This window comes from Cheilinus undulatus, linkage group 6 (genome assembly GCF_018320785.1).
Source record: "Cheilinus undulatus linkage group 6, ASM1832078v1, whole genome shotgun sequence".
Classification (NCBI taxonomy): Eukaryota; Metazoa; Chordata; class Actinopteri; order Labriformes; family Labridae; genus Cheilinus; species Cheilinus undulatus.
The window spans coordinates 30,959,459-30,986,308 of record NC_054870.1 but is presented as its reverse complement, the minus strand read 5'-3'; the positions used below and the strand labels follow the sequence as shown (position 1 = coordinate 30,986,308).

At 37.5% G+C, this 26,850-nt stretch overlaps 1 protein-coding gene across 2 annotated transcripts in view; it reads left to right on the top strand.

Annotated features, from left to right (window-relative positions):
• Positions 1-26,850, top strand: part of rgs7a (regulator of G protein signaling 7a) — a 118,680-nt gene that overhangs the window by 65,979 nt on the left and 25,851 nt on the right. For both annotated transcript variants that reach the window (XM_041789539.1, XM_041789538.1), the window contains exons 4-6: positions 6,067-6,117; positions 21,550-21,656; positions 23,317-23,368. In XM_041789539.1, coding sequence (XP_041645473.1) covers positions 6,067-6,117; positions 21,550-21,656; positions 23,317-23,368 — 210 coding nt within the window. The remainder of the gene's footprint in view (positions 1-6,066; positions 6,118-21,549; positions 21,657-23,316; positions 23,369-26,850) is intronic.

Here is a 26,850-nt window from a genome sequence, read left to right as displayed (position 1 = left end):
TTTCATTAGTGTTTCAGCAAACTATAAAAAGTCAGATGGTAACATAACTAATAATACTTGATCATTTTTTGGTACGATACACAAACAACTTTTTCAAAGTGCCCCTTATAAACTAGACAACAAAACTTTACATTATGTGCAGATTTCTGTCACATCTAGCTTGCTTTGTATACGTTTGTTTTTTTTCTTTCATACATTTTTTGAATACACTTTATTTAACAAATATTTACATTTAGTTAAGGGGCTGGGCTGTGACTTGTATCATTTCACAAGGTTTGTTAAAATCTTTGGATAAGCTGCACAGAAAAAATCAGGGCAAGTAGCAAACCTGCAGTGTTGAAAAGTGAAGCAGAGGCAAAACAAAGCTGCAGTTCCTCTGATGGCCTCTTGAGGCTGGCTCCAAAAGCCTCATAAGTCCATAAACATCTATAATAAAATGTTATTTTGTTACAGTCAAAATGATACCACAGATAGTTTTGATTAACACAAGATGGGACAAACTGTAAGCTAAACAACTGTCAGTTAATCCTTTACCTACTGAGCCGGCGCTGTGTTTTTTTATGTCCAGAGTATTATTACTGTGACTGCGTCAAAGTTGGTTCGATCAGAAAAATTCCAATAGTGTTGGAAAGCTGAGAACTGTTGGCATGCATACATGTATTGTTCATTATAGTAGTCACAACCGTATGACATGGGCATTCATAGCAAACCACCATCTCAACACTCTAACTCCTTTAAAGTTTGCTCAATCTAAAAAATTCTACTGCTGACAGAGAGCTGAGAATCTGTGCTTTCCGGCAATATATAATGTGTGGTATATACAGTGCCTAACAAATTTATTAGACCACCCTAACCCTAACTAAAGTAAGGTTTATGCCACACCTGCCCTAAATTAACAGCATTGGTAATTACCAAAATCATTTTTTATGTTTCTGCAATGGTTAATACACCAATATGTAGAAGCTCTTTAACCCAAATGATATTTTTAATGCTGGAATCTAATTATTATTATTGTTGTCAATGAATTTTCAAATTTACTGATTTACAAAAAAAAAAAAAGGAAAAATAGTAAAGCACATTATTATTTCTTGATTAATATGTCAAATTATAGTTATTCACATGCATTCCTGAACAGAAAAATGAGTTTTAGTGGTTGAATGTTATGCTTGATTAATTTCTGATTTCAGTGAGCCAGCTCAAATTTCGGTGAATTCAGTTTGAAATCCCTCATTCCTGTTCAAAACGGTAAAACGTGGAGAGCTCACTGAAAATGAAAGAGTCCGCATTAAAGCACTTCATGATGCTGGATGGTCTCTGAGACAAATATGACGGGTGGTCTAATAAATTTGTTAAGCACTGTATATTACGGTAATGTCCAACAGCGCCACGAAAACGGCTGCTTTGGCAGAAGACGAGTGAGAAAAGGAGAATGAAGGAAGAGAGTATAAAGAGAGCGAGCGAGAGTGGTGTTTTGTTTTCAAAAAATAACGTTAGATAGTTGCATTTGTTCGTGTCTGTCATGTGCAATAACAATATGTTACCTGAGAATGTTGAGAATGCATTTTTCCACTTTTATTTGCACTAATTTTCACCTATGTATGTAGTTATCTTTTGCACTGTGTTTTGCACACCCGGAGTCCAAGACTTAAAAAATGACTGGTGATTGTTCTAAACACGTATAGGTTCACATTTCAAATGTCAAATCAAAACTTCATGAGCAATAACAAAATTTCTTATCATAAAAGCCATGAAAAACAAATCTGTTTTTTTGTTTTTCTTCTTTTAAACTGCTGACAATTCCATATAATGTGCGATAATCATTAACCAGATGTTGAAAAGTCAAGTTCAAGTACTCCTGGGAAAGGGGCCAAAGCTCTCAGACTTAGGGCATTTCCTGACTATTTCACAGCCATAATAACAAAATATGTCCAAATCACCATTTTTAGACACAGTAGGTAAAGGGTTAAAAGAGATAAATGAGGGAAACCTACTATTATAAATCTAGAACTATGTTTGTGTTTTTCAATAAACCAAAACCTGTACCAAAACATGGCCCAAAAAGCGAGGTATGAACTGAACAGCGAAATTTATGAACCATTACATCCCTACTCTATGGTGATTTGAAGTAAACAAGTCAGTATCAGAGCCCTCACTCCGTAAAAGATCTGACTTTGAAACAACACTAAGCACTTACTGAAATGCACCTCAAAGTCCGTGTGGAGATCTGGATGTAGTCACTCCACTAGAATGAAACCCTTTCTCCATGCATGGCAGTTTCTGTGGCTGCAATGAGGACACAGGCTCTCCTTAGCTCTCGCTCTGTGAACAACACAGCCACTAGTGTTCAGTGGAGCACTCTGCCAAGCTGTAAGCACAACAATCAGGGATGAAGAACATGCTGCTGCAGTGTGTTTTCTTCCTCTGCACCACTTAAAACACTCAATTTTTTAAAGAACACACTGATTTGTTCAGCTTACTTTCTTCTTTACTTCTTTGATTTATTCACTGGCTTTCAATTGATTGTACTGCTGATAAAACAGGTGTATCTACATCCATTATTTAGGGTGTTTTTTTTCTGTGTCTGCAGATGTAGATCATTTTCTTTCTTTTCAGCTGCTGAGCCAAGTTACACCGTTTTATTTTCTCATTGTATATGCAGTATCACACAGGAGCTAAGAGTATTTTTGCTTTTATTTGTGAATTGTATATTTCAATTGCTATATAAGCTAGATCATAATAAAGTTAATTTCCTAACAATGTTAAGTCTTTGGTTCAAATTTAAATTCTGAGAACTTGACATTGATTTGACTATTTTTGTTCACACTATTTTAGTCTTCAACTCATTTGGCTCTGCTGTTTCATAAACTAAGTATTATAGTGAAATACAGTCTTTTATTCTTACATGCACTTACAGCATCACCTAAATAACTCTTCAGCCAGTGGGTCACAAAAACGTCCTAATGAAAAAAATCTCAAGAGCTTAAAAAATGAATTAAACCACTATATTCTACAGTATGCAGACTATACAGTGCATTCAGAATGTATTTAGACACCCCTCACTTTTTTCAATCTTGTAACGTTGCAGCCTGATACTACATAGAAAACACATTTTTTATTCTCATTAATCTTCACTCAGTACCTCATCGTTACAAAGTGAAAACACGTTTTTAGATTTTTTGAAAATATATGAAATTTTTTTTTAAAACCCTGAAATATCATGCTGACAAAAGTATTCAGACCTTTTGCAAAAACACTTGATATTTAGCTTGGGTTCTTCCCCTTTCTCTGGATGGTTGCTGAGATGTTTCTGCACCTTTATTTGAGTCCATCTGTGGTAAATTAAATTGATTGGACATGATTTGGAAAGGCTCACACCTCTCTGTAGAAGGCCTTACAGCTGACAATGCATGTCAGAGCAAAAAACAATCCATGAGGTCAAAGGAACTGCCTGCAGAGCTCAGAGACAGAATTGTTGCAATGCACAGATCTGGGGAAGGCAAGAAACATATCTGTTGCACTGAAGGTTCCCAAGAGCACAGTGGTCTCTATTATTCTCAAATGGAAGAAGTTTGGCACTCTTCCAAGAGCTGGTTGCCAGGCCAAACTGAGCAATCAGGGGAGAAAGGCCTTAGTGGATGAGACCAAGAACGTGATGGTCACTCTGACTGAGTGCCAGAGATCCTGTGTGGAGATGGGAAAAAGTTACAGAGGGACAACCATCACTGCTGCCCTCCACCAATACAGGCTTGTGGCAGAGTGACTAGACAGAAGTCGGTGCAAAACACACCAAAGCCCACTTGGCTTTCACATAGAGTTTTTTGCAGACTTCAAGCAGGCTTTCATGTGTTTCACACTGACCTTAGACTTCCGTCTAGTCACTCTGCAGAAGCCGATATTGGTGGAGGGCAGCAGTGATTTTGGTCCACTGCTTCCTCCCACCACCAAAGACATGCTTGTTAGGGTTAATTAATCACTCTCAATTGGCTGTAGGTGTGAATGTGAGCGTACCTGGTTGTCTGTCTCTACGTCAGCCCTGTGATTGACTGGCGACCAGTCCAGGGTGTACCCCGCCTCGGGGCTAGGCTAGGCTCCACCCCCCAGGATAAGTGGTGTAGATGGATGGATGGGACTTAAATCAAGATGTAGACACATCTCAGCAACGATCTGGCGACAATCCAGAGGAATGGGAGGAACCTGAGCTTAATTTCAAGAGCTTTTGCAAAGGATCTAAATAATAACGTCAAGGGGATTTTTAAAGTTTTTTTATTTTTAATAACTGTGCAAATTTCCAAAATTCTGTTTTTTTTCTGATGGGTTACTGAGTGTACATTAATGAGAAGAAATTATAAGATTTTCTTCCCTATGATAACTTCAGGCAAAATGGAGAAGAGATTTGTACTGGTTTTTGCTTGAGGCCTGGACTGAAATGGCCCCTGGTTGTACTCTTGTCAGCCAGGTGCTTAAACAAAATAAATCATTTTATTGTCATTTTAGGAAAACATGCGAAACATTTCAGCAACATCCTCTTTCCACTAATGTCATTACCCTTTCAAAATAAAAGCATTCATCTTTATAATGGCATTGGCATATATTCATTTCAGTTAAAGAATTGACCTTTAAAATAAGCACAGATAAAACGAAGTGTAATAAGGTTATTTTCTAATGATTCTACCCTTACATCTTGAAATGTTGGCCCTTGCCTTTAAAAAGTACGATATTTGCTGTCACTGTTAACATTACAGGCATTAATAATTATAATAATGGTATTTTTAATCAAAAAGCCTTTTTTTAAGAGCACTTCTAAAAATCCAAACTACAAAGTGCTTCAAAAGTGCAGCAGCATTAAGTAGATGTTTATGATAGGGGCCTGGTCATGTTCCAAACATTTATAAATACACTGACAAACATGTACAGACCAATCTATGATATTAATCAATTGAGAGAACAGCCTTGTCAGAGGATTACCTTACACGTCTCATTTAAGCTCTCTCTTAGAAAGTGGGTCAGCTTTGATAGTGTGAAAATGGGGTTGTATTAATGATGTTAATCCATGGAGAATCTCATCAGGTTATGAGGGAGCCAGGACGGAAGTAGAGGCAGCGATAGAGAGATGAGGAGAGACACAACATAGACAGACGGACAGAGAGACGAGGGAGACAGCCACAGGGACCAACTCTCACTGCATGAATTCCCTCATGTCTCCATTTCACACCTTTCCTCTGCCTTCTGTGGCTCTCTTCTCCTCAGCGTACCCTCAGCCGTCAGCATGACAGCCATTTATAATTGCTTGGAAAACACAGTATATGTTTAGCCAGAGTGCTAAAGTCACATGTTGGGGTTTGGTGTGAAAAGGCCTGGGGGTAGGGGATGTTTGTCTGGGATGTGAAATTTATTTAGACACATTTTAAAATGAAGAGGATGTATTGGGAGAGGACATCTGAAATGCAAAGATCAATTACCATATAAAACAGGCTGAGGATGTACAAGCCCTCTCTACATATGTTAATGCAAAATTATGTCTGAAAATATGTACTTAACTATAAAAAAACCCCTACAAATATCATTGTTAGTACAGGCACATTTATTGTTTTTGCGTCTTATCTTTGATTGACTTGGATGGTTTTCCATGTCTTCCTCTCCTCTCACCTCCTCATGTCTAAGTTTTCATTTTGAACAGTAGAAAAACATGATACATTGCCTTATTAAGCCAAACAATTGTGACTGCGATGCCCGTGCTGTGACTGAGTCAGACAAATTGTGTTGTAAGTGTACACAATGGGCGCTTTATTATGCCATTGTCCCTCTCTGGTCATTTATATTAATGGACTACAGCTTGGAGAGAGTGTCAGAAAAGAAAATTTGGTAATGGATGGCCTATTACCCGCCCACATTGTGCTAGGCAAGAGAAATTGGTATGCGCCGTGATGTTGAGGGGAGGTGGGCTGGGTTAAGAGTGTCATTGTTTTCTCTTTCATTTGCATCTATATGCAAAAAGGTGTTGAGTACACAGTGAATACATTAGATTTGTCAGTGATTAATATTTATGTGCTTTCTCTCCTCTCGTAGGTTCTGATATCGTACAGTGGATGATCAAGAATCTGGACATTGAAGATCAAGGTAAAAGGCCTTTGTCTGTGTCAAGAGCAACATTTTTTATGAATAGTAAACAGGAGGTTAGTTATTGAAGGCTGGATGCTGATTTGCTCCGTGAAACAGCAGAGATAGATGGGAAAGACAGCTCATGGAGGCATTCTGATTTACAACCATGAATGCAATTTGTGTCCGATTTCACAGACACAGTGTGAATATTTTACAGGTTCTTTACACCAGGGGTTCCCAAACATTTTAGCCCCAAATAACAGTGCCAGAGACCAGGGACCCCTGCCATGGGGACCCCCGCCATGAGGATCCTTGCCATGGGGAACCCAGTCATTTAAGCACAAATCTCATTTAGTAACTATGGTTTTATATTTAAATTGAACTAATTTTCAGGATATTTTTACAATAATTGATAAATACACCACTTTAAATCATTTCAAATTTTTCTGCTTTTTGGAAAACATCCTGTGACCCCCCACCAGAATTTGATTTTTTTAAAAGAATTTTTCAGCCCTTGTTTAAGAATTAAAGAGAAAAGGAATAATCGCATATCAAATTGCAATCGCAATATTGAAGAAACAAAATTGCAATTAGATTATTTTCCAAATTCGTTCAGCCTGATTGTTGTGCAGAGTTGCAGACCTTGATTTTGCTGTCAGCCTTTTTTAAAAGAAAACTTAAATTAAAGAGAGAGTGCTCTTTCCTTGTTCAACCTTGTGATGATTTTTTTATGGTTTTGGTCTTGACTTTGTCTTGACCTCCAAAAGTCTTGTTCTTGGTGCACTCTGGTCTCGGGCATGTCTTGGTCTCAGATTGTGTGGTCTTGATCACAACACTAGCCTAAAGTCCTAAAGGACTGAACAGCTGTGTAGCCTTAAGAAAACCACTAATCAGTAAGGCTAACCGGAAAAAAAGGCTTCAGTTTGCTAGGGAGCATAAAGATTGGACTCTGGAGGAATGGAAGAAGGTCATGTGGTCTGATGAGTCCAGATTTACCCTGTTCCAGAGTGATGGGTGCATCAGGGTAAGAGGAGAGAAGAGAAGAAGAAGAAGAAGAGAGGCAGGTGAAGTGATGCACCCATCATGCCTAGTGCCTACTGTACAAGCCTGTGGGGGCAGTGCTATGATCTGGGGTTGCTGCAGTTGGTCAGGTCTAGGTTCAGCAACATTATGTGCCCAAAGAATGAGGTCAGCTGACTACCTGAATATACCGAATGACCAGGTTATTCCATCAATGGATTTTTTCTTCCCTAATGGCACGGGCATATTCCAAGATGACAATGCCAGGGTTCATCGGGCTCAAATTGTGAAAGAGTGGTTCAGGGAGCGTGAGATATCATTTTCACACATGGATTGGCCACCACAGAGTCCAGACCTTAACCCCATTGAGAATCTTTGGGATGTGCTGGAGAAGGCTTTGCGCACTGGTCAGACTTTCCCATCATCAATACAAGATCTTGGTGAAAAATGAATGCGACACTGGATGGAAATAAATCTTGTGACATTGCAGAAGCTTATCGAAACAATGCCACAGCGAATGTGTGCTTTAATCAAAGCTAAAGGCGGTCCAACAAAATTTAGAGTGTGTGACCTTTTTTTTGGTGGCGACTCTTTTTGGCCAGGCAGTGTATTTGATTTTTAACATTATATGTTCCCAGAAGCTTTGAAGTATACAAGTGTTTATTGGAGGGACACATTGTAGAATATCATAGTTAAAATTAAGCTGCATAATTTTTCAGTTTTCAGGGCTGGATGAGAGGGGATGTGCTGATATTGAACTTTGAGAATATTTCATTATTCTGTGGTAGACAGAGGAAGAGCGGTGCTTTTGAGGAGTCAGTTATTGGTTATTACTTGGAGCTGTCTTTTAGTGACCTTGAGCATTGGCAGACAGTACGATTCTCCCACTTCTCTCCATTATTATTCTTGTTTTATGCCACTTTGATTGAAGTAGAACTTGAACATCTTGAGGGAGAAGCCAGATCATTAGTTGAGCCCCTGATTGCACATGAAATGATTCAAAATGGGGCAGTTTGAACTGTGATTGATATGAGAAGTTCAAAGCGTTATGTGCATTAAAAAAAGTAGAAAATGTGAATCTTTTCAGGGATTTGTGCACCGTAGGAGTGTGTTTACCTGGATTTTTGGATTGTTTATACGCGTGGGTGTGCATTCCAGTGTTTGTCTACTCTAATGTGTGCCTCAGGATTCAACAGCGTGCTCATTGTTGTGATGCTAAGCTGACTCATCAGCTCACAATTCCTTTGTGTGCTGTTTCATTTTTATGCAAGGATCTGCTCATCTTCTTTCTTTTTGTCAGTTGGACATGCTTGCATCATATTTTTCACCAGCGTGCAGGGTTGTGGTGTCGACATTTATGGGTACGCGTATGATTTTCATGATATTACAAAGGAGGAAAAATCACCTTCAAGCTCCAGACTTCAGTATTATTATGAATACTACTTTCCCTAAGCCTCAGGCAGCACTTTAATAAACAATATACCAAACAAAAACAAACAATAGATTGCAATAATTCAGTCCAGCACAGATAATAATGCATTCATCATTCACTAAAGAAGATTTACATTGACAGTGTTGACAATGTTATGTTTATGCCACCTGCAATTTATACAATAATTTTCCATAACAAATCTCTCCATGAAAATAGTCAAAACTGTAATTTCATCACCACAAAGAGCCTGAAAACATGTGTAAACAAGCAGATGTTTTTTGCCCTTTGGGGGTGTTTTATTTTTTTAATTTGTTCACTTTTAATTGTATTTATTTGCCATCAGTAGCCCCGCCATGCTGAAAAGAGGGTTTTGAGGAAAAACTAAGAGATTTCAGCACAGAACAACTCCTACCGGGCCTGACAAACCCGCCAAAGTGAAATGCAATTAATTTGGCTCGCAGCACGACAGCAGCATGTTTATTATGTTAAGGCAGACAAGCTTATATCAAAGTTCCTGGAGATTTGGAGTTTTCCCCTTTCTTTTTTTACTAAATGAATGCCACAGATAATTTACCAACGCACTCCCGATGAACTCATTATCATCCTATTTTGCAATGTCTGAAGTCTCAAAACCCATTTTCATTCAATGCTGCATTCGATTAGCCAACGCAAAGTCCTGCCTTCAAAGTTCTTCGGAAAAGTTTTAGATGACTTTTTGAATGTTTGAAGAAGTAGAAGCAGAAGTTTTTCCCTGCCATAATAACTTTCATTTAAATTCAGACCAACACCAACTGTTCTTATGCATCATTTTTCTAAGAGCTAATTGCTCTGTCCACCATGGGAACAAGTGAAAATAATTGCTGACCTTATAAAGTGGCACAGTCTCGATTTCTTAGCATGCATTTCTTTACAGCTGCACAGGGACTGGAAACAGTGAGAGGATACAAGCTAACAAGGTACAACATATTGATAAGACCAACTAGGCCAGGGGTGTCCACTGAGGGCCACATACAGAAATATATAAGGATGGTGAAGCCACTTTCAGGATATTAAAGTAATAAAGTTAGTAAAACCAATCTAATATAGGTTAGAATATGCTAAATGATAAGAGTATGCCTAAATGGGTAGTAAATGGCTGACAAGAAAAATAGAAAACCATTTTAATGTTGTGAACCCAGAGGTCCCCCATTTGGGGGACTTTGAGAAGCATTGGCAAACACAGTGTGAAATAATGCACGAAAGAATATAGTGATGTTGCACATCATTAAACAGCAGAACCTGGGCTACAAGACTATATAAACCTTTTTTACATGCCCCAAACACAACTCAAATAACAACTAAATTAATTACAAAATTTCAAACTCATATGTTGTACTATGGTCTGATATAGGTTTAGAGCATTCTCAAAGGGATATTCATCCTGAAAAGGTGTTTTTTTTCATTTAAATTTAAATTTTTTTTAAGGCAAACCTAAATTTCGAATTTTTTTTTGCTGTGTGCCATCTTCATTTACTATTCACAACAGTAAATGAAGTGACACCAAAACTATTCAAAAAGACCTTGTGGTTGCTGAGATATACCCATTTTATTATGGGTATGCAATTTTTGAGCAGAAACCTAAAAATAGAAAAATAGGCTCAGGGTTCAAAAGGTTAAGGATTTTGGGGAAGGTAATCGGCTTTCACGGAGCCCTGGTCAGCCCTGGCTAACGCTGGCTCCACCCCTGGGACAATATTGGTGCTGCTATTAGCTGCTATAATCCAGCAAGGCATAATAAATCAAGATATTGTTATTATTTTGATTTGGAATATGTTTCAGTGTGGTCTCAGTTAATTTGGGAAAAAAACATGAATTCATGCTTCTTGGCAAAATGTTTGTTTACAGAATTCACATGGTAGCACTGCCTTGGGCTAACCTTAACACTTAATTCAGTTCTTTTTGTCAGATCTGTTTTTTGTTTGTTTGGCGGTTCAAACTGTGCTCAAATCCCAAAAGATCAGATTTGAATCTGATTCAGTACCACATATGAAAGTGGCCTGAAAATGATATAAAAAGATCAGGTTCAGGGTGAGTTGTTCTGTTTACACTGTAAGAAAACAAATTAGATGTGTTTCTCATATGAGCAAAATGGTATGATTGATAAAAGCAAAAGATAAATAGATACATTTTTTTTTTAAATGATCCTGCCGATCAAACTGATTTTTTTTTTTTTTTTTTTTTTTTTACTTCTAAGAGCTTAGAAAATCTGAGGTATAAAAAATACTTTTAACTTTTTATTTAATATCAACAACTTCTGGTTTTTTTTATATCTGTATCTGGATCCCCACAATTTGCTTCCATGCTTTTTTTTTTTTTTTTTTTTTTTTGCAAATAAAATGTTCCATTTGTGAACTTTTACCATTATCAACCTATGTTAAGTATCTTGAAGAATAAACTTCCCATAGTTTCGGGTGCAGAAGTGAAAGTTAAGTGATTAAAAATGTCATATTGTTGTAAGACTGGAAAATTATTGTTTTTTTAAGCTGGAACTGCATCATTTTTGCCAAAAATAATATATGCATTTTGAAAATAAATGTATACTTAAAACAGCTTTAAATAGAGCTTAAACTGTACTGAACAAGTAAAACATTTCTGGGAAAACATGCCCCCTCCAAAGTCTGAGCTAAGCCTCTGATATTTGACTCTCCTGGCTCTAACTCTACCTACAACATTCAGATTAACTACAGTATAGAGGAAAGAACCACATTCTTCTTTAGGTCAGTCTTGATCATAAATCTCCGCACTGACAAAAGTCTGCTCTCTGTAAAATTAAAAGACTTTTTAACACTTTGAATTGGAAATAGACTGACTTACCTTTGCAGTGGTCTGAGTATCTCTGTGCCATCATTTATCCATTATCCATACATCTAACTAGAGAGTTATCAGGAGGAGAGTTATCAAATGATGACAGCTTCTGCAGTGCTCCCAATAATCCACTGAGCCAACAGACAGTGCTATGTGACTTTAAAGGTGCAAATTTGCCTTAATTTGATCTAAAGTTTAAACAGGGGCTAATGTTAATTTACTGCTAACTCTCCATGCCATTATTACTTCCTGATTTGTTCATCTAAAGCATTATGGAAATATGGAGCTGAAGGGAATTTAAAAAAAAAATCCATCTGAAAGAAAAAGAAAAACAATAGGAACAGCAACAACAACTCAGGACATAAACATTTTTCTTTTTTAATAAGAATCAAAACACTTTCTCTCATTTTACTTATAAAAGAAAGCTTTTTCCCTTATTTTGAAAGGAACGCTGAAGAGAGACAGGAACTATAAAGAGAGATCGGAAAAAGAAGGTGCCAAGATCAAGGTTCAAGCCTGGGACCAGTGCATGGTGGGCTCTGGCCTCTGAATGTGGGTGCCTGAGTTAAACCAGTGCCCTGACTTTATTTTCTAATCAATGTTCAGCTACAGACTGTGGAGAAATGCCTGTGTTACAGGGAGTGAATCTGGGATTAAATAGCCTTAAGATAAAGGCTAATAGATGATATGTTTTAGGAGAACTATGGAGAGGAAATAGTTTTACATTACTTGCTTAATTGTTATTTTTCAATAAGGATGATGTGAACTTTTGCTGCAGTGCCTAAATCCTCTTTAGAGAGACTGAAACTGCTTTCCTGCAAAATAATCAATTATATTGAATATCTCAGTTTGAAGGGCCATGTACTGTAATGACGAATGCCATAAGGCAACACAATCCACACATAAAGACACACTCCACATACACATGGAGTAACAAATACCAATAAAAATACACATAGTAGTTTGTGATTCAGTGAGGTGACAAATAGTAATATCTTCACATATGACACCTATGCTCATGTATGTTTGTGTGTCCTCTTGACCAAAAATGCCATTATTGCTACCAAAATATTATTTCACAGACTTATTATTTGAGACCTTCTGACAGCTGTGGAAGAAAATATCAAGTTGTTCTCAGTGAATGTCAAACAACTGCACACAAATATGATTAGATATAAGATAATTAAATGCTTGATGGGACAAACTGATTTGTCAAACAGTCATAATTGAAACACTGAACCTGACATCAACCTCACAGGACATCTACACACCATTACTCAAGCTGTGAGTGTGTATGTGTTTGTGTTATTAAGGGCGTGAATCGCAAAACCACCTAATCTGATCAGCTGAACTCCAGGGAGCGATAAAGTGATCATTGAGGGCGATCATGTGACTCATCAGAGCAGCACTAAGAGGCTGCATGCTGCTCTGTGTACCGCCTCTGATGGTCGTCTCCTCAAACCTTCTTCAAACCTCCTCCTCATCAGACTCAAGAGGCTTACTCACAGAGTCGAGCACTTAGATGATCTTTTTCAGTCTCCAGAGATCACCCCTTTGCACGCTGCTACCCCGGCATACCAACGATGAAAAGTTTGAAACTTCCTCAGAAAAAGAAAAGGCATGAGTTTTTGAAATAGTGTCAGTGTTCTTTCCCTTGTCTGCTTAACAGTTCAGCTACGTGTTTGGTGTGGAAATCTACCATCTCCTTCTCTTTAACTGGAACGGAGCCTGAGAACTTTAAAGTTGGATTTGAAACAGACTGAAATATACTGATGCCTCTCCATGACCTACAAAAGCAAAAAAAAAGAGCATCAGTGACAAGACTGATCATTTCTATACACATATTTTTAATTTGTTATTCACAGTTGATGTGTAGATGTCAGATGAGGTACAACACTTCACTATAAAAACAGCAGCTTTTTATTTTATTTTACATATTTCACAACAGACACTCACAGTGAGTGATATATTTGACTGCTAAAAAGCAGAGTTATCAGAAAACACAACTTCTACATGTGAAGGACACAATCAGCAAAGATACTAGTGGACCACTTTGTCCACAGAGGGCCTACAGGAGCTTTAAGTAATAGCCTGATGGAGTAATTTTTAAATAGCTTAGAAACAGACTGAACACAATGAATTCATTAAGGGACAGCCAGTTACATTTTTATTATGGTACCTGAATGTCAGTTACTTAGCTCCTTTATTTATAGCTTCTGACTAATGCAGAGCCCTGAAAGGCAAAAAAAAAACAAAAAAAACAAAAAAAAAAAAACAAAAAAAACTTAGAACAGAGGCTGTTACCACTAGGTGGCGCAGCACTCAAAATTAATTTTCCATATTTTAGAAAAGATAAGGAAAGCCTGAGGCAGGGAGAGAAGCAGCAAAAAACAGCAGAGCAGACATCAATGGCAACAGAATGACATTGATCGAGTCTAAGGAGGAGCTGGGGTGGAGGAGGGTTGCAAAAAGTAGTTTGCAGATGGAGCAGCTAAGCATGACCAGGCAGCTGAAGTGTGATAAGCCTATAGATTGCATAGAAGCAGATCAGCTGGCCATCAGCTGATGAGGGTTTGATCTCAATCAGCTAATCTCAGTTATATGACAGCTAGACTTCGTGGCCTGCGTAAACGAATGCTTGATGCTCAATTTTTTAAAGCTCCTATGATGAGTTTTTAGCTGGTTATGAAAAAGATTCAAATAAATACTGATGCCTCTGTGTGACCTAAAACGATCAAGACTATCAGCGACAAGATTGATTATTTTAGGCTAATTTTAAGCTTTAAAAAAACACAGGATGCATTTTTCCATTATAAGACACTTCTTTGATAAGCATCGGACAGGATCAGCCAAAATAAACAAAGGTAATCACAGGAACTTTAAGCTTATTATTTTTTTTATGTAGATACTGAGGGAGACTGCAAAGTGTCATAAATTAAGGCCACCCTCTGCCTTTATCCAAAAGATTTTTACTAAGGATCTTATTCAACCTCAGACTCTTTAATCAGCACACAGCGTATGAGGCAAAAGACTCGAAACAGAACAACAAATACATAAATCTCTGCCCTTCTGTGTTTAGATGAGGCTCAGCTGGATGAATACTCTCACACTCCAGCTGGCAGAGCTCCAACCTGCTGAGTTTTTGGCACTGAGCTGGTAATATGATGAAATCAAAGGGTGTCCTCCCCCCAGACTCTGATGCTGGCCTTTCTTGACAACTTGACTAATTTTGGTCCAAACTTTAGTCAGCTATAAAGCTTATAGAAAAGCCTGCGATGTCTTAAAAGGAAGCCAAAAAGTCCCCTGCTACTAGGATTTGATTTTTATGGACTAAAAACAACAAAACAATCTTGGTTTATCTTTTATTCATCCAATTTAATCATCCTACATTTCTAGATTATTTTTTCTATCATACTGTGTCTACACACTCATAGAAATTAAATTGTGTACTTAATAACTGGCATTGAAGCTTTATGAAATTCTTTCTTTGAACTTGAGCTGGATGAGTTCCCTAAATTTGAAAGAACTGAGCATGCATGCAAAGCAGACACAGAGAGATTATTTTGGGGATTTAGAGAAACTGTTCAATCAGTTACTGATGACATTCAGCATCCAACCTTAAAACGGCAAAAACCTCCGCTTTCCTCCAACAACTGCAGAGGATGAGAGGCATCACATAAACAGACACTCAGCCTTGTGTTTGAAATATGGCAGACAGTGAAACTCCAACTGCTCTGTCCTAGATGTCATTTTTCATACTTTGCTGCTTTCACTTTCATCTGGCATTCTCCCTACTGAGATAACAATGCAGAAAACGAACACTTCGAATGAATTAAAAGTTAAAAGGTGTTTGGATCAGTGGATTTTATACTTGTAGATGTCTGTCTCTTTGAGTTCCTTTGCATTTTGTGGACAGATAACAAACACAGTCATAGCGCTGGTCCCTGCAGCTTTCCCGGGAAAATAACTCTGTCTTTCTCTGATTTAATAATGCTGCAAAATGGGATGTATTGAATTATATGTGGGGCAATGCTGCTGTCAGAAATAGCACAGTGGATAAGGAGGAAGGGGTGTGTTTAGAAGTAAACAGGTCTAAATAAGTTATGAGTCATCATTTAATAATGAAGGTAGGTCACACACATGCACGTACACACACTTATTCACCTCAGCATTGTGACCTCTTTAAGCTGTAGTCACCTCAGTGGTAAAGGGAAAGCTAATCTATATTTATCTCTCACACACTCACACCAGCTGGATATGAGTGCTTGTGTGTTAGAGAAAATATTTAGTGCATGCACAGAGTAATCTGTTGTTGTAGCAGCCATTACTCTGCTCATTCAAACCATGTCAAGCATTTCAACCCTTGTTCATGCCAGCTTATAAGTGTGTTAAAATCACTCTTTACTTCCCTTAAGTATTACAGTAAAGAATTAGAACAAATTTGAATTTCATAAGCGATATTGACAAGGTCACTACTTCGTTTAAGAAAATATAAATAAATTGTTTTGATGACCAGGTTTGGGCTGCGAGACTAGAGTGAAAGAAAAGGGTCTCTGCAAGGCTAGCTAGAGAGCAATATGCTCAATTAAGCTAGCGGAAAAGCCTAAAGACAGGTAGGCTGAGCTAGTAGCAAAAAAAAAGAGGCTTAAAAATCAGCTACCTCAACGAAAATAGGTCTTGTAATGGACAAGACACCAACAGCATCGAGCCAGACTAATGCTGTTTCTCAAAGACAAGGCATTTTCAAAGGATACTTCGTCACTGACTGCCGTTGGAGGACTGTTCCAATGTTGAGGATCATCAAAATTCACTGAGAATTTTCAAGGATGCACACATATATCCTTCACTTGCAGGACTCTGAGAAACAGCTTATGGTTATTTGTTTTGAGTCTAAGAAAACGCGCCTACTTCTTCTCTGGCTTTTTATGGCACATGGCAGCCAGCGTAGTAGCTGCTTTACCACCACATTCTGCTCCAGAGTGTGGATCAGAGATCCAAATCCTATCTACTAAACTAGCTTGGTAAATTAATACAAATTAATACAAATTTTTTTCTGTTTTTATCTGACAGACTCAGACTCAGACAGTACATATCTACAGGCTTGCAGGCAGCAGTTTCAGGACCGTAGGACAAGGACCCATGTTTTTTTTTTCGCCACAGTGCCACTCAGTGAACAGAATGAGCATTGCAACTCAACAAGTTGCTTGAGTTGACATGACTTCGATAGGCAGGAATTTAAACTTAACTTGAAGTACTTTTTGTGATGTTACTCAAACTCTTTTTACAAACTTTCTTTTTTCCCCACTAAATACAGCACGTAAACAAATAAAAACAGGATCATAAGAACAGAACCAGTGCTTAATTCTTCCTTTATGTGTTGTCGTTTTTGGTCATATGATGTGCATTCAGTGATTGCGTGGGTGACAGTCTCCTCCACATTACAACTTTCACATAAACCTGTTAGGTGTCTGCCAAAAATTTTCAGTGTACTATTTAACTTGGAGTGACGTTAGTCTAATTCGACCACAAAGAACTTCTTGTTTCTTTGACCTGTCAATATTTGTTGCTCTTGAACTTTTCTGTATATGCTGTATAGGTATCTACAACTTGACTGATTCTTCCATTACAACTATTGATTTGCTTAATGTAACTTGTAATTCTTTGTCGTCTTTAAGTAATGCTTGTTTTGCCAACCCGTCAACCTTATCATTTCTTCTCGGACCAATATGAGCTGGAAACCACATAAACCCAACTGACATACCTTATTGGAGGGGTCTGGAGTGAACTTGCAATATTTTGAGAGGCCTTAAAGTATCTCTTGTTTTAAAAACTGAAGCACAGCATCAGAACAAATTAATATATATATGGCCTTATTCTTTTCACTGCAAGGCCAAGAGTATTGCCAACATCTCTACTGAGTATACTACTAGATAATTTGATACTGTTTTATGGCATTACGAATTATTTGTGGGAAAAAAGGCAACCCCAGTTATGTTTCTTTCTGAAACTTTTGATCCACCTGTATATATTTGTGTATACTGTGGGTAGATTTCCTTGGCATTGGTTGAAGAGGCTGTCAAGAGATCCACTCTCCCCTTCTGTTGTTTTTTTAAATTAAACAGGTACGTATCTATCTGTGGTGGGGAATATCCCAGCGGCTCAGTATCAGGAATTACAACTGTTGGACTCGTCTTGATGTAAGAAAACAAGTCTCTGTAGGTTAGCTAGTAAGTAGCTAAGAAGTATGGTTAAAGCAAAATGAATCAGCCCAGCTAGGTAGGCTACAGTAGTGAGCTGCTGCGCTGTGAGCCAGGTAAAAGCAAACTTAATCAGCTTAAGAATTTAAACTCGGCAAGTACTTGCCTACTATTTCAAGTCTAAAGTTAAATGAATAAGCCTTAACTGATACAGCTAAAGGTATCTAAATAAGAGTAAGCGTGAGAGCAGAAAGAAGGCTATGGCTAAATCTAACTCATTCAGTCTAAAGGAAATGGGTCTTTTACTTGATAGGTAAGTCAGTAAACTTTATTTATAGGGCACTTTTCACAGACAGAGGTCACAGAGTGCTTTACATCAACAAAGCACAACACAAAAAGCAGAAACGGACAGAGCCTAAAATATGCAATAGTAAAAACAGTGACCAGGAACAATTACTGGTACAAGCTGTTTACAGTAAATTGACAAGCCGCATAAGATTACCCATAAGCCTGTCTGAACATGTCTGTTTTTAGCTATTTTTCAAAAGACTTGGCTGAGCCAGAACAACAGATCAGCATGGGCAGAGAGTTCCAGAGTTTTGGTGCTAAGGCCTCAAAAGCCCAGTCACCACATGTTTTAAAATGAGTCTTTGGTACAGACAGCAGGTTAAGTGAGTTTAATAGTTATTTTTTATACACATTACTTACATTTAAACATAAATCTAACCTAATAACTTTGATTTTATTCTAAATTGATTTTTTTTTTTTTTTTTATTGTTTTATTTTTTTGGAAAGCAGCCTGTGACCCCTTTTCAGTGTCTTGCGACCCCCCTTGGGATCTCGACCCCCACCTTGGGAACCTGTGGTGTAACACATTATTTAATAATGATTGAACTCACTAATTAATTGTCTATCACACATGCAACATCTAGTTGACTATGGAAGCATTTCTTGATTTCCATGCAGAATAAAGTGAACTAAACTGACAGAAACATGAGTGATAGATTTTGACACTATGAAAGGGTTACAGGCTGAAGTCAGCAGGGAGTCACTGGTGGCAGATGAGACCCAGTTGATGATGATTGCATGTTTTCATTATCTGATGGTTTTAAACCAAGCACGCTCAACCATGTGCTGCAGAGTGCTGGAGGGAAGCAGGTTTTCCCTCCGACCAAGCACAACACCAGGTGATTTTACTGATGAGTTCCGCCTCTGTGGATGAAGGAGGGCTAATCAGTAAGACCTCCTGCTGTGCTGTTTGGTTGGGACGGAAAGCTGCCTTCCTTTCCGTCAAAGCAGCGTCAGAATCTATTAGAGCAGCAACTCCTGATTCAAGCTCTAGTTTAATTCTGGTCATGTTCTGATGAATGTATACCAGGAGGATTAAAGGTGAATAAAGTTAATTAGCTTATAGGATAAAAAAGCAGCACACCAGCTCAGGAGCTGTAGTGTGGAACTATTGATTGAAGGACATTCAGAGAATCTGAGAGTAAGAGCTTTTTATAAAGACGATCAACTAGAAAATTTGTTGAGAAAGGACCTTCTATTGTGGAACAAAAGTCTGACATTGTGGAAAATGTGTTTATTTGCTCTATCACATCTGTACTTGTTTTAAGCTGCAGCCATCAGGTTGGTAGCCTAGCTTAGCACAAATACCTGAAACTTGGAAACAGTCAACCTAGCCCTGTAAAACACTGATATCCTCCTGTTTCATTAAACCTACTCTTAAATTAAGACTTTTTATTTATGAATATACACTCAATGGCCACTTCCTTAGATATGCCTGTTTAACTGCTCATTAATGCAAATATCTTATTAGCCAAAAACATGGCAGCAGCCAGTGTATTTAAGCATGTAGACATAGTCAACACGATCTGCTAGAGTTCAACTGAGCATCAGAATGGGAAAGAAGAGGGATTTAGGTAACAATGAATTTAAATTCTGACTCTACCATTCAAACATTGCAGCAGATATTGAGACACATCCGACCAGACAATCCACTTTTGTTCAATTTTGGCGAGCCTGCTAGCTCACAGGAGTGGTACAGGATGAAATCTTCTAATAATGATAAATTGTGAAATATTCAGACCAGCCAGTATGGCACCAACAACCATGACATGACAAGTCCCTCAAACCAGCTCTGAACCCTATCATGATGCACAGTTGACCTTCAGCAGATCTTCTTGGTTGTGTCTTCATGTATTAATGCATTGGTTACCACCATAGGATGGAGTGATTAGATATTTGCATTAATATATTTTGATATTTGCTTTATATGGCAAAAATTTAAGACCTAGAATATCCTTGTAGAAATCCCTATACTTTTTTACTTTGTCACTTTATATATATATATATATATATTATTATAAAATCAAGACCAGTAAAGTGGTTCATTGTCTGTTAATGGTTTTAAAAAAAATTCTTGAAGTGTATACATATTGAAATGTTAATAACAGAAAATAAACACATATAAAGTCAAATTAGTGTTTATAGCACATAAAAAGTTATTACTTTTCATTTCACAAGACATGGTGAGGTTGCCTTTAGATTCTTACTTATTTTAGAGGCAAGATAGAATTACAAGATTAACTGTTGTAATTCCAACAGAAAACCTATAGCATTCATGAATAATGAGTAACTGAGTTTTTGCAGTGATGAGACTCAAAATAAAAGTAAAAACTGATATATGCCATTTAAGTTTTATAAAACTGTTATGCTTTTGTAAAACTGACTGAAATAGCATGTATTTCATTATTTATGCCACTGATTTTTCCTTATAACTCCACCAAAAAATGAAAAAAGTCAAATATATTACATGCCTAATTAATTTAAGCAAAAATAAGGCTCGCGTGAAAATAAAACCTGTTTAAAGGTCACATATTATGCAAATACATTTTTTATTCTTTTCTAACAAAAATGAACATTTAAAGCTACAGACACAGAAACAGCTTTTTTGTAGCAGGGCTGAAACAGTGGGATTTTTTTAGACATGCAAAAATACAATACTGGAGTGTTTTTTCAGCAACGAGCTTCACAGGCGTGTTTTGGGGACCTCTGAGACCAATATAAACTTGTCTTGAAGGGGCAAAATATGTGACCTTTAAACCCCAAATAATTATAATAAACTATTATAGGGTTATAAAACTGACCAAAATCCACACCTATTTTACTATTAATACCTTCTATGAAATGCTATGGATTATTAAAGTTTATAACTGACTCATTCTTTATTTTTTTATGAACCTGCAACATCCAGCTACACTATAGAGTAGTATTATCCTACATTACAATGAGTTATTTCTCAAGAAAATACCCTTAGTATGGTTGCTAGATGAGCTGGCCATGTGTCTTAATATAGACAACAGTTTAGACCCCTAAAAGAGTGTATGTCCAAGTATGGTGCCTCTGTTTTTATGCTAAAATTTCAGTAATTGTTAAAAATCCTATGCCAACAAAACCAATCATGACATTTATTGCTGCTATTCACCTTTATAATGTGTAAGTTTCATCAACTTAGCATCATTAGTTATGATTTTAGGGCCATTTTTTTGGGACCAAAAATGATGTAAAACTGCATTTTACAAGTTCTGGGGGAAACAGGAAGTTTGAGCCATTCTGGGCCACTGCTGGTTGGTTTGATTCTGTGATATCACTTTCCATGATCTCCCCCAGTTGGCTGAGAAAAATCATTCTAGTTCCACTGTATCAATGAATTGGGAGAAGGCCACAAAGGAAGTCGACTGAAATGACCATATATGGCTCCCCACCCCATAAAGGGTTAAGGAGGGTTGAACAGGTATAGCTAAAGCGGGCATTATGAGTAGGCTATTTTTATATACCAGGTAAAGTAAAGTAAAGTAATGTAGCTGGTGGATAATAGGCTATTTTTGGGAAAACTGACCAAGGTTCATGAGTTCATCATGTTTTAACAGATCTTTTTTCTGTGTTCTCTTCCAGTGGAGGCTCTTCACCTAGGGACTCTGATGGCTGCACATGGTTACTTCTTCCCAATCTCAGACCACGTCCTCACTCTCAAAGACGATGGTACTTTCTATAGGTTTCAGGTAGGAATAATCAAATTAATGCATTGAATTCAATTAACACTGAAGGTTTGTCCCTCACTGATACCCTCTTTGCTGTCACTACAATCTTAGAGGTTTAATGCTCTAAGGCAGGGGTGTCAAACTCAATCACAGCAGGGGCTGGATTCTGGATTCAGGACTAACTTGAGGGCCTAACAGCATCACTTTTTAAACCATAAACTGTCAAACTTGTTTCACTGATAATGTAATAGGAAAAAAAAACCAAAATACGTAGCACTGATGATAAACGATTTTGACATTTAAAACATTAAACAGATAAGTTTAAAGGCTCACAATCTAAGAAACGTAAATTTATTAGTTCATAAAGGTCAAAACATGAAATAAAATTTGTAATCATGAAATTAAAAGTCAAAATAAGATTCAAAATTTTAAATTGTGAGTCTAAAAGGACAAACTATGGGATTATGAAGTTAAAGTTTGGAGTTGAAAATATGAGATAAAATACAAAATAATTGGTTAAAAAGATAAAAAATATCACTTAAAAATTAGAATTATGTATCTTAAAGCTCAAAATATTATATGAGAAGTCCTAATTATGAGTTGAAATGCTCAAAGTATGGCATTAAAATTCAAAATCCTAAGTTTTAGTCCTAACTGTGAGATGCTAATTGAAAATGTGAAATTAAAACACAAATTAATTTTTTTCCCACATTCCTGACTTTTTATCTAAATATTTTTACTCCTTACTTTTTCAGATTTTGTGACTTAACAAGGATATCTTTAATCATCAAGGATAAGTTGACATTTTTATACTTGAGGAAATCTGCAGTCCTCATAGTGATGGGCCAGTTATAACAGAAATATGAGATCATCTTGCTGGCCGGATTTAACTGTTCAACGGGCCGGATTTAGCCCCCTGGCCTTTTTTGTTCCAAATTTGGTTTGTTTTTGCCAAACAACTTTGTAATAGCTACTGAAAATCCAAATAGTAGCCTTATGACAACAATAGTCATTAGAGAGGCTAAAAGGGTTCAAGAAGTGCAGTGAAAAGCTGTTATTTTTATATCAAAACATTCACATTTAGCAGGTTCAAATCAGCTACACAGTGCTTATTAAACATTTGATGATCCTTCAAGGACATGAAAATAATTTGAAAATCACCTTGATATCACCGTGTTTTTGTCAAATTTGTATCTCTGCACACTTAAGTCCTGACATGTTCGTGAAAAAAAAACAAAAAAAAAAACAAACAAAAACAAAAATGAACTCAGAATGTCAGTAACAGGATTGACAATTTAAGTGATTTGTTAGTGATTTCCCTTAAGTGTACTGCTCACAACTTACCAAAGTAAATCAATGCCTGAGGCTTTACTCAGCTCCTTACATTAAATCTCTTTTCTTCTGAGGCCAGTCCATACAATGGTGCCTGGGGAGGGTCAAGATACATACTGGTGTCTGCTCTCACGCTCACTGAAAGGAGCTTATGTGCTTTAGAATTCATTCGGAGTCCATTACACAACAAAATGTTTCACTGTGACAGATGTGGAGCCGGGACTGCGAGCTCACCTCGTATGACAGTGCACACTTTGACTCAAACACAAGCTATGTGGTTAGATGTATCTTTTCAATGCTGTAGTTCTTTCTTTTGGCTTCTACTTAATTATCTGTTTTTCTCTTTCAGACTCCGTACTTTTGGCCATCAAACTGCTGGGAACCAGAAAACACAGACTATGGTGAGAGAGCTGTCCTCTTATTAAGTCTAACTGCTACTGTGTGCATTTACCTTGCAGTATTTACAAAAGATGCTAATGATGTTTGTGGAGTTCATTGAAACTATTTGTCCAGTAGATATATTACAGCTTCTGGTTTTAACAAAAAGATAAAACACAACTAATACTAGCAACATCTGGGTAACATTAATCCAGTTTTTTCAGATGCTAGCAACAGTCTCAGCATAGTGGGGTTTCACTAACATTGCACTCATTAACTCCAACTTTATAAATGTGGATTTTCAATGTAATTCAACTGTCTTACACATGACGTAAGTGTATACGCATACTGTTACTACTCTTGAGTTGAGTTTCTATATATCTGTAATTTACTGGAGTGAATATATTTTTTGAATATTTGCACCTTTTCCCCTGATAGTTTACCACAGATATGTCCACTGTCTTCTAACGTGGAGCTATGTTTGCTTAAATGACTGCATTTCAGCTAACCTTACTTCAAGCTCCATTAGAGGAATCAATAAACTTTAATTTGAGTGAAACCCACCAATATCTAGATTGATTTCCACTTGAAAGGATGGGACAAAAAAAATAAATAAATAAATAAATAAATAAAGTGAAAGGATGGGACAATAGCACAAAGAAAAATGTCCTTAGTGCATCCTTCAGTGTATTGTGCACACGCCAGACTGAACATGACAAAATGATGAAAGTGACATTGAATACAAAACCAACAAAAGGGGGAAATGTAACTGAAAATATTATGGTTTTATTTACTGACAGGATGATATGTGTGGACCTGGATAAGAGTAAGATTTCAGTATTTCAGACAGAATGGTTTTCCTATCAAAGTTTGCTCATAATGCTTCTCCTGGTTTAATTTGAGGTTTAATGATTAAAATTAAATACTTTCCTGAGCATGATGGCAGATTTAGTTAGTGCTGCATAGAAACACAAAGTACAAACACATATAATGACCATTATTTACACTTTTCAAAACCAAAGTTACAAAATGATTTACAAGGACAGAAATGATAAAACAAAGTTATAAACAAAAAACAGGCAGGTCACTTAATTCGTGGGTTCTCAACCTTTTCAGCCCGCGACCCCCAAAATAAAGGTGCCAGAGACCGGGGACCCCTGCTGAAGGTGTTTGAACACATAAACGGGGGATAAAGGGGAGAATTTTCTGATCACAACTGTTACATACTATATTACCAAAAGTATTCGCTCACCTTGACTTCCGTATGAACTTAAATGACATCCCATTCTTAATCCATAGGGTTTAATATGACGTCGGTCCACCCTTTGCAGCTATAACAGCTTCAACTCCTCTGGGAAGGTTTTCCACAAGGTTTAGGAGTATGTTTATGGGAATTTTTGACCATTCTTCCAGAAGCGCATTTGTGAGGTCACACACTGATGTTGGATGAGAAGGCCTGGCTCTCAGTCTCTGCTCTAATTCATCCCAAAGGTGTTTTATCGGGTTGAGGTCAGGACTCTGTGCAGGCCAGTCAAGTTCATCCACACCAAACTCTCTCATCCATGTCTCTATGGACCTTGCTTTGTGCACTGGTGCACAGTCATGTTGGAACAGGAAGGGGCCATCCCCAAACTGTTCCCACAAAGTTGGGAGAATGGAATTGTCCAAAATCTCTTGGTATGCTGAAGCATTCAGAGTTCCTTTCACTGGAACTAAGGGGCCAAGCCCAGCTCCTGAAAAACAACCCCACACCATAATCCCCCCTCCACCAAACTTTACACTTTGCACAATGCAGTCAGACAAGTACCATTCTCCTGGCAACTGCCAAACTCAGACTCGTCCATCAGATTGCCAGATGTAGAAATGCAATTCATCACTCCAGAGAACGCATCTCCACTGCTCAAGAGTCCAGTGGCGGCGTGCTTTCTACCACTGAATCTGACACTTTGCATTGCACTTGGTGATGTATGGCTTGGATGCAGCTGCTCAGCCATGGAAACCCATTCCATGAAGCTCTCTACGCACTGTTCTTTAGCTAATCTGAAGGCCACATGAAGTTTGTTGACTGTGGAATATTTAGGAGTGAGGAAATTTCACGACTGGACTTTTTGCACAGGTGACATCCTATCACAGTACCACACTGGAATTCACCGAGCTCCTGAGAGCGACCCATTCTTTCACAAATGTTTGTAGAAACAGTCTTCATATCTAGGTGCTTGACTTTATACACCTGTGGCCATGGAAGTGATTGGAACACCTGATTTCAATTATTTGGATGGGTGAGTGAATATTTTTGGCAATATAGTGTAGCTTAAATGGGTTAATAATGGCAAAAAATGGTGTAAAAAAATGGTGAAATTGGAATTTAAAAGTAGCATACATGGTTTAGAAGTGCCAAAAATTAGATACAAATGGTAAAAATGGGCTAAAAATGGGCATAAATAGAGGTAAAAGGGAGCTAAAAAGTGGTTGAAATGGGCAAAAATGGGTGGAAATTTGGTGAATAGGATGAAAAGTTGATATAAACTGGCAAAAAAAGGTTAAGTGAGAAAGAAAAATAGGCAGATAGTGGGAGAAATTGGTTGAACTAGCAAAATGGGTGTATCTGATTGTGAAATGTGGTTAAAGTGGGGAAAATTGGGTGAATAAAGTGGTAAAAAGGGGTTAATAGTGGCAATAATTGGTCAACGGAGACAACATTAGGCTTAGGTGTCAAGAATTATCTTAGAAATGGCAAAAACAGGCAGAAAAAGCGGTGGAAAGGGTTAGGTGTTAAATGAAAAATTGGTTAAAATTGTCGGAAAAAATAATGAAAAAGGAGGTGGAGGTGGCAGAGTGGTTTGAGGCACACCCCATGTACACGGACGGCCCAGGTTCAAATCTGGCCTGAGGCCCTTTACCGCATGTCTCTCCCCTGCTCTTGTCCCAGTTTCCAACTCTATCCACTGTCCTGCTCTATCAAAATAAAGGCAAAGAAATTCCCAAATATAAATCTTTAAAAAAAAATGATGGAAAGGGGTTCAATTTGGCAGAATTAACTGTGTCGAAGGCAGCGCTCAGATCAGGAAGTACCAGGACAGAGCACATACCTTTGTCAGCAGCCATTTAAAGGTTACCTTAAGTAAGGCAGTCTCAGAGCTGTGGAGCCTCCTGGACCTGGACTGAAATTTTGCAAAAATGTTATTATCAAAGATATCAGGGGGGCTACTTTTTGGTGAGAAATTTTTATATTACTTTTACTAAAGCAAATAAGTTTAAATAGCGCTTCTCCTTTGTCCAGGGTCTTTTTTTACAGAGCTGTGCCTCTACTTAAAAAAAAAACGTAGCATTTTTCCTCCTCTGTTAGCTGATACAGATTGAAAGCACTGAAGGAAAACCAGGATGTGTTTGTAACCGTGCACATTTTTTTTCCTTCTAGATTTAATAGTGATGCCGGGATGAGTTTTTCATTTTGAACAGAGGAGCGCAGCAGAGATAAACATTTCATAATGCTAAAAACGATCTG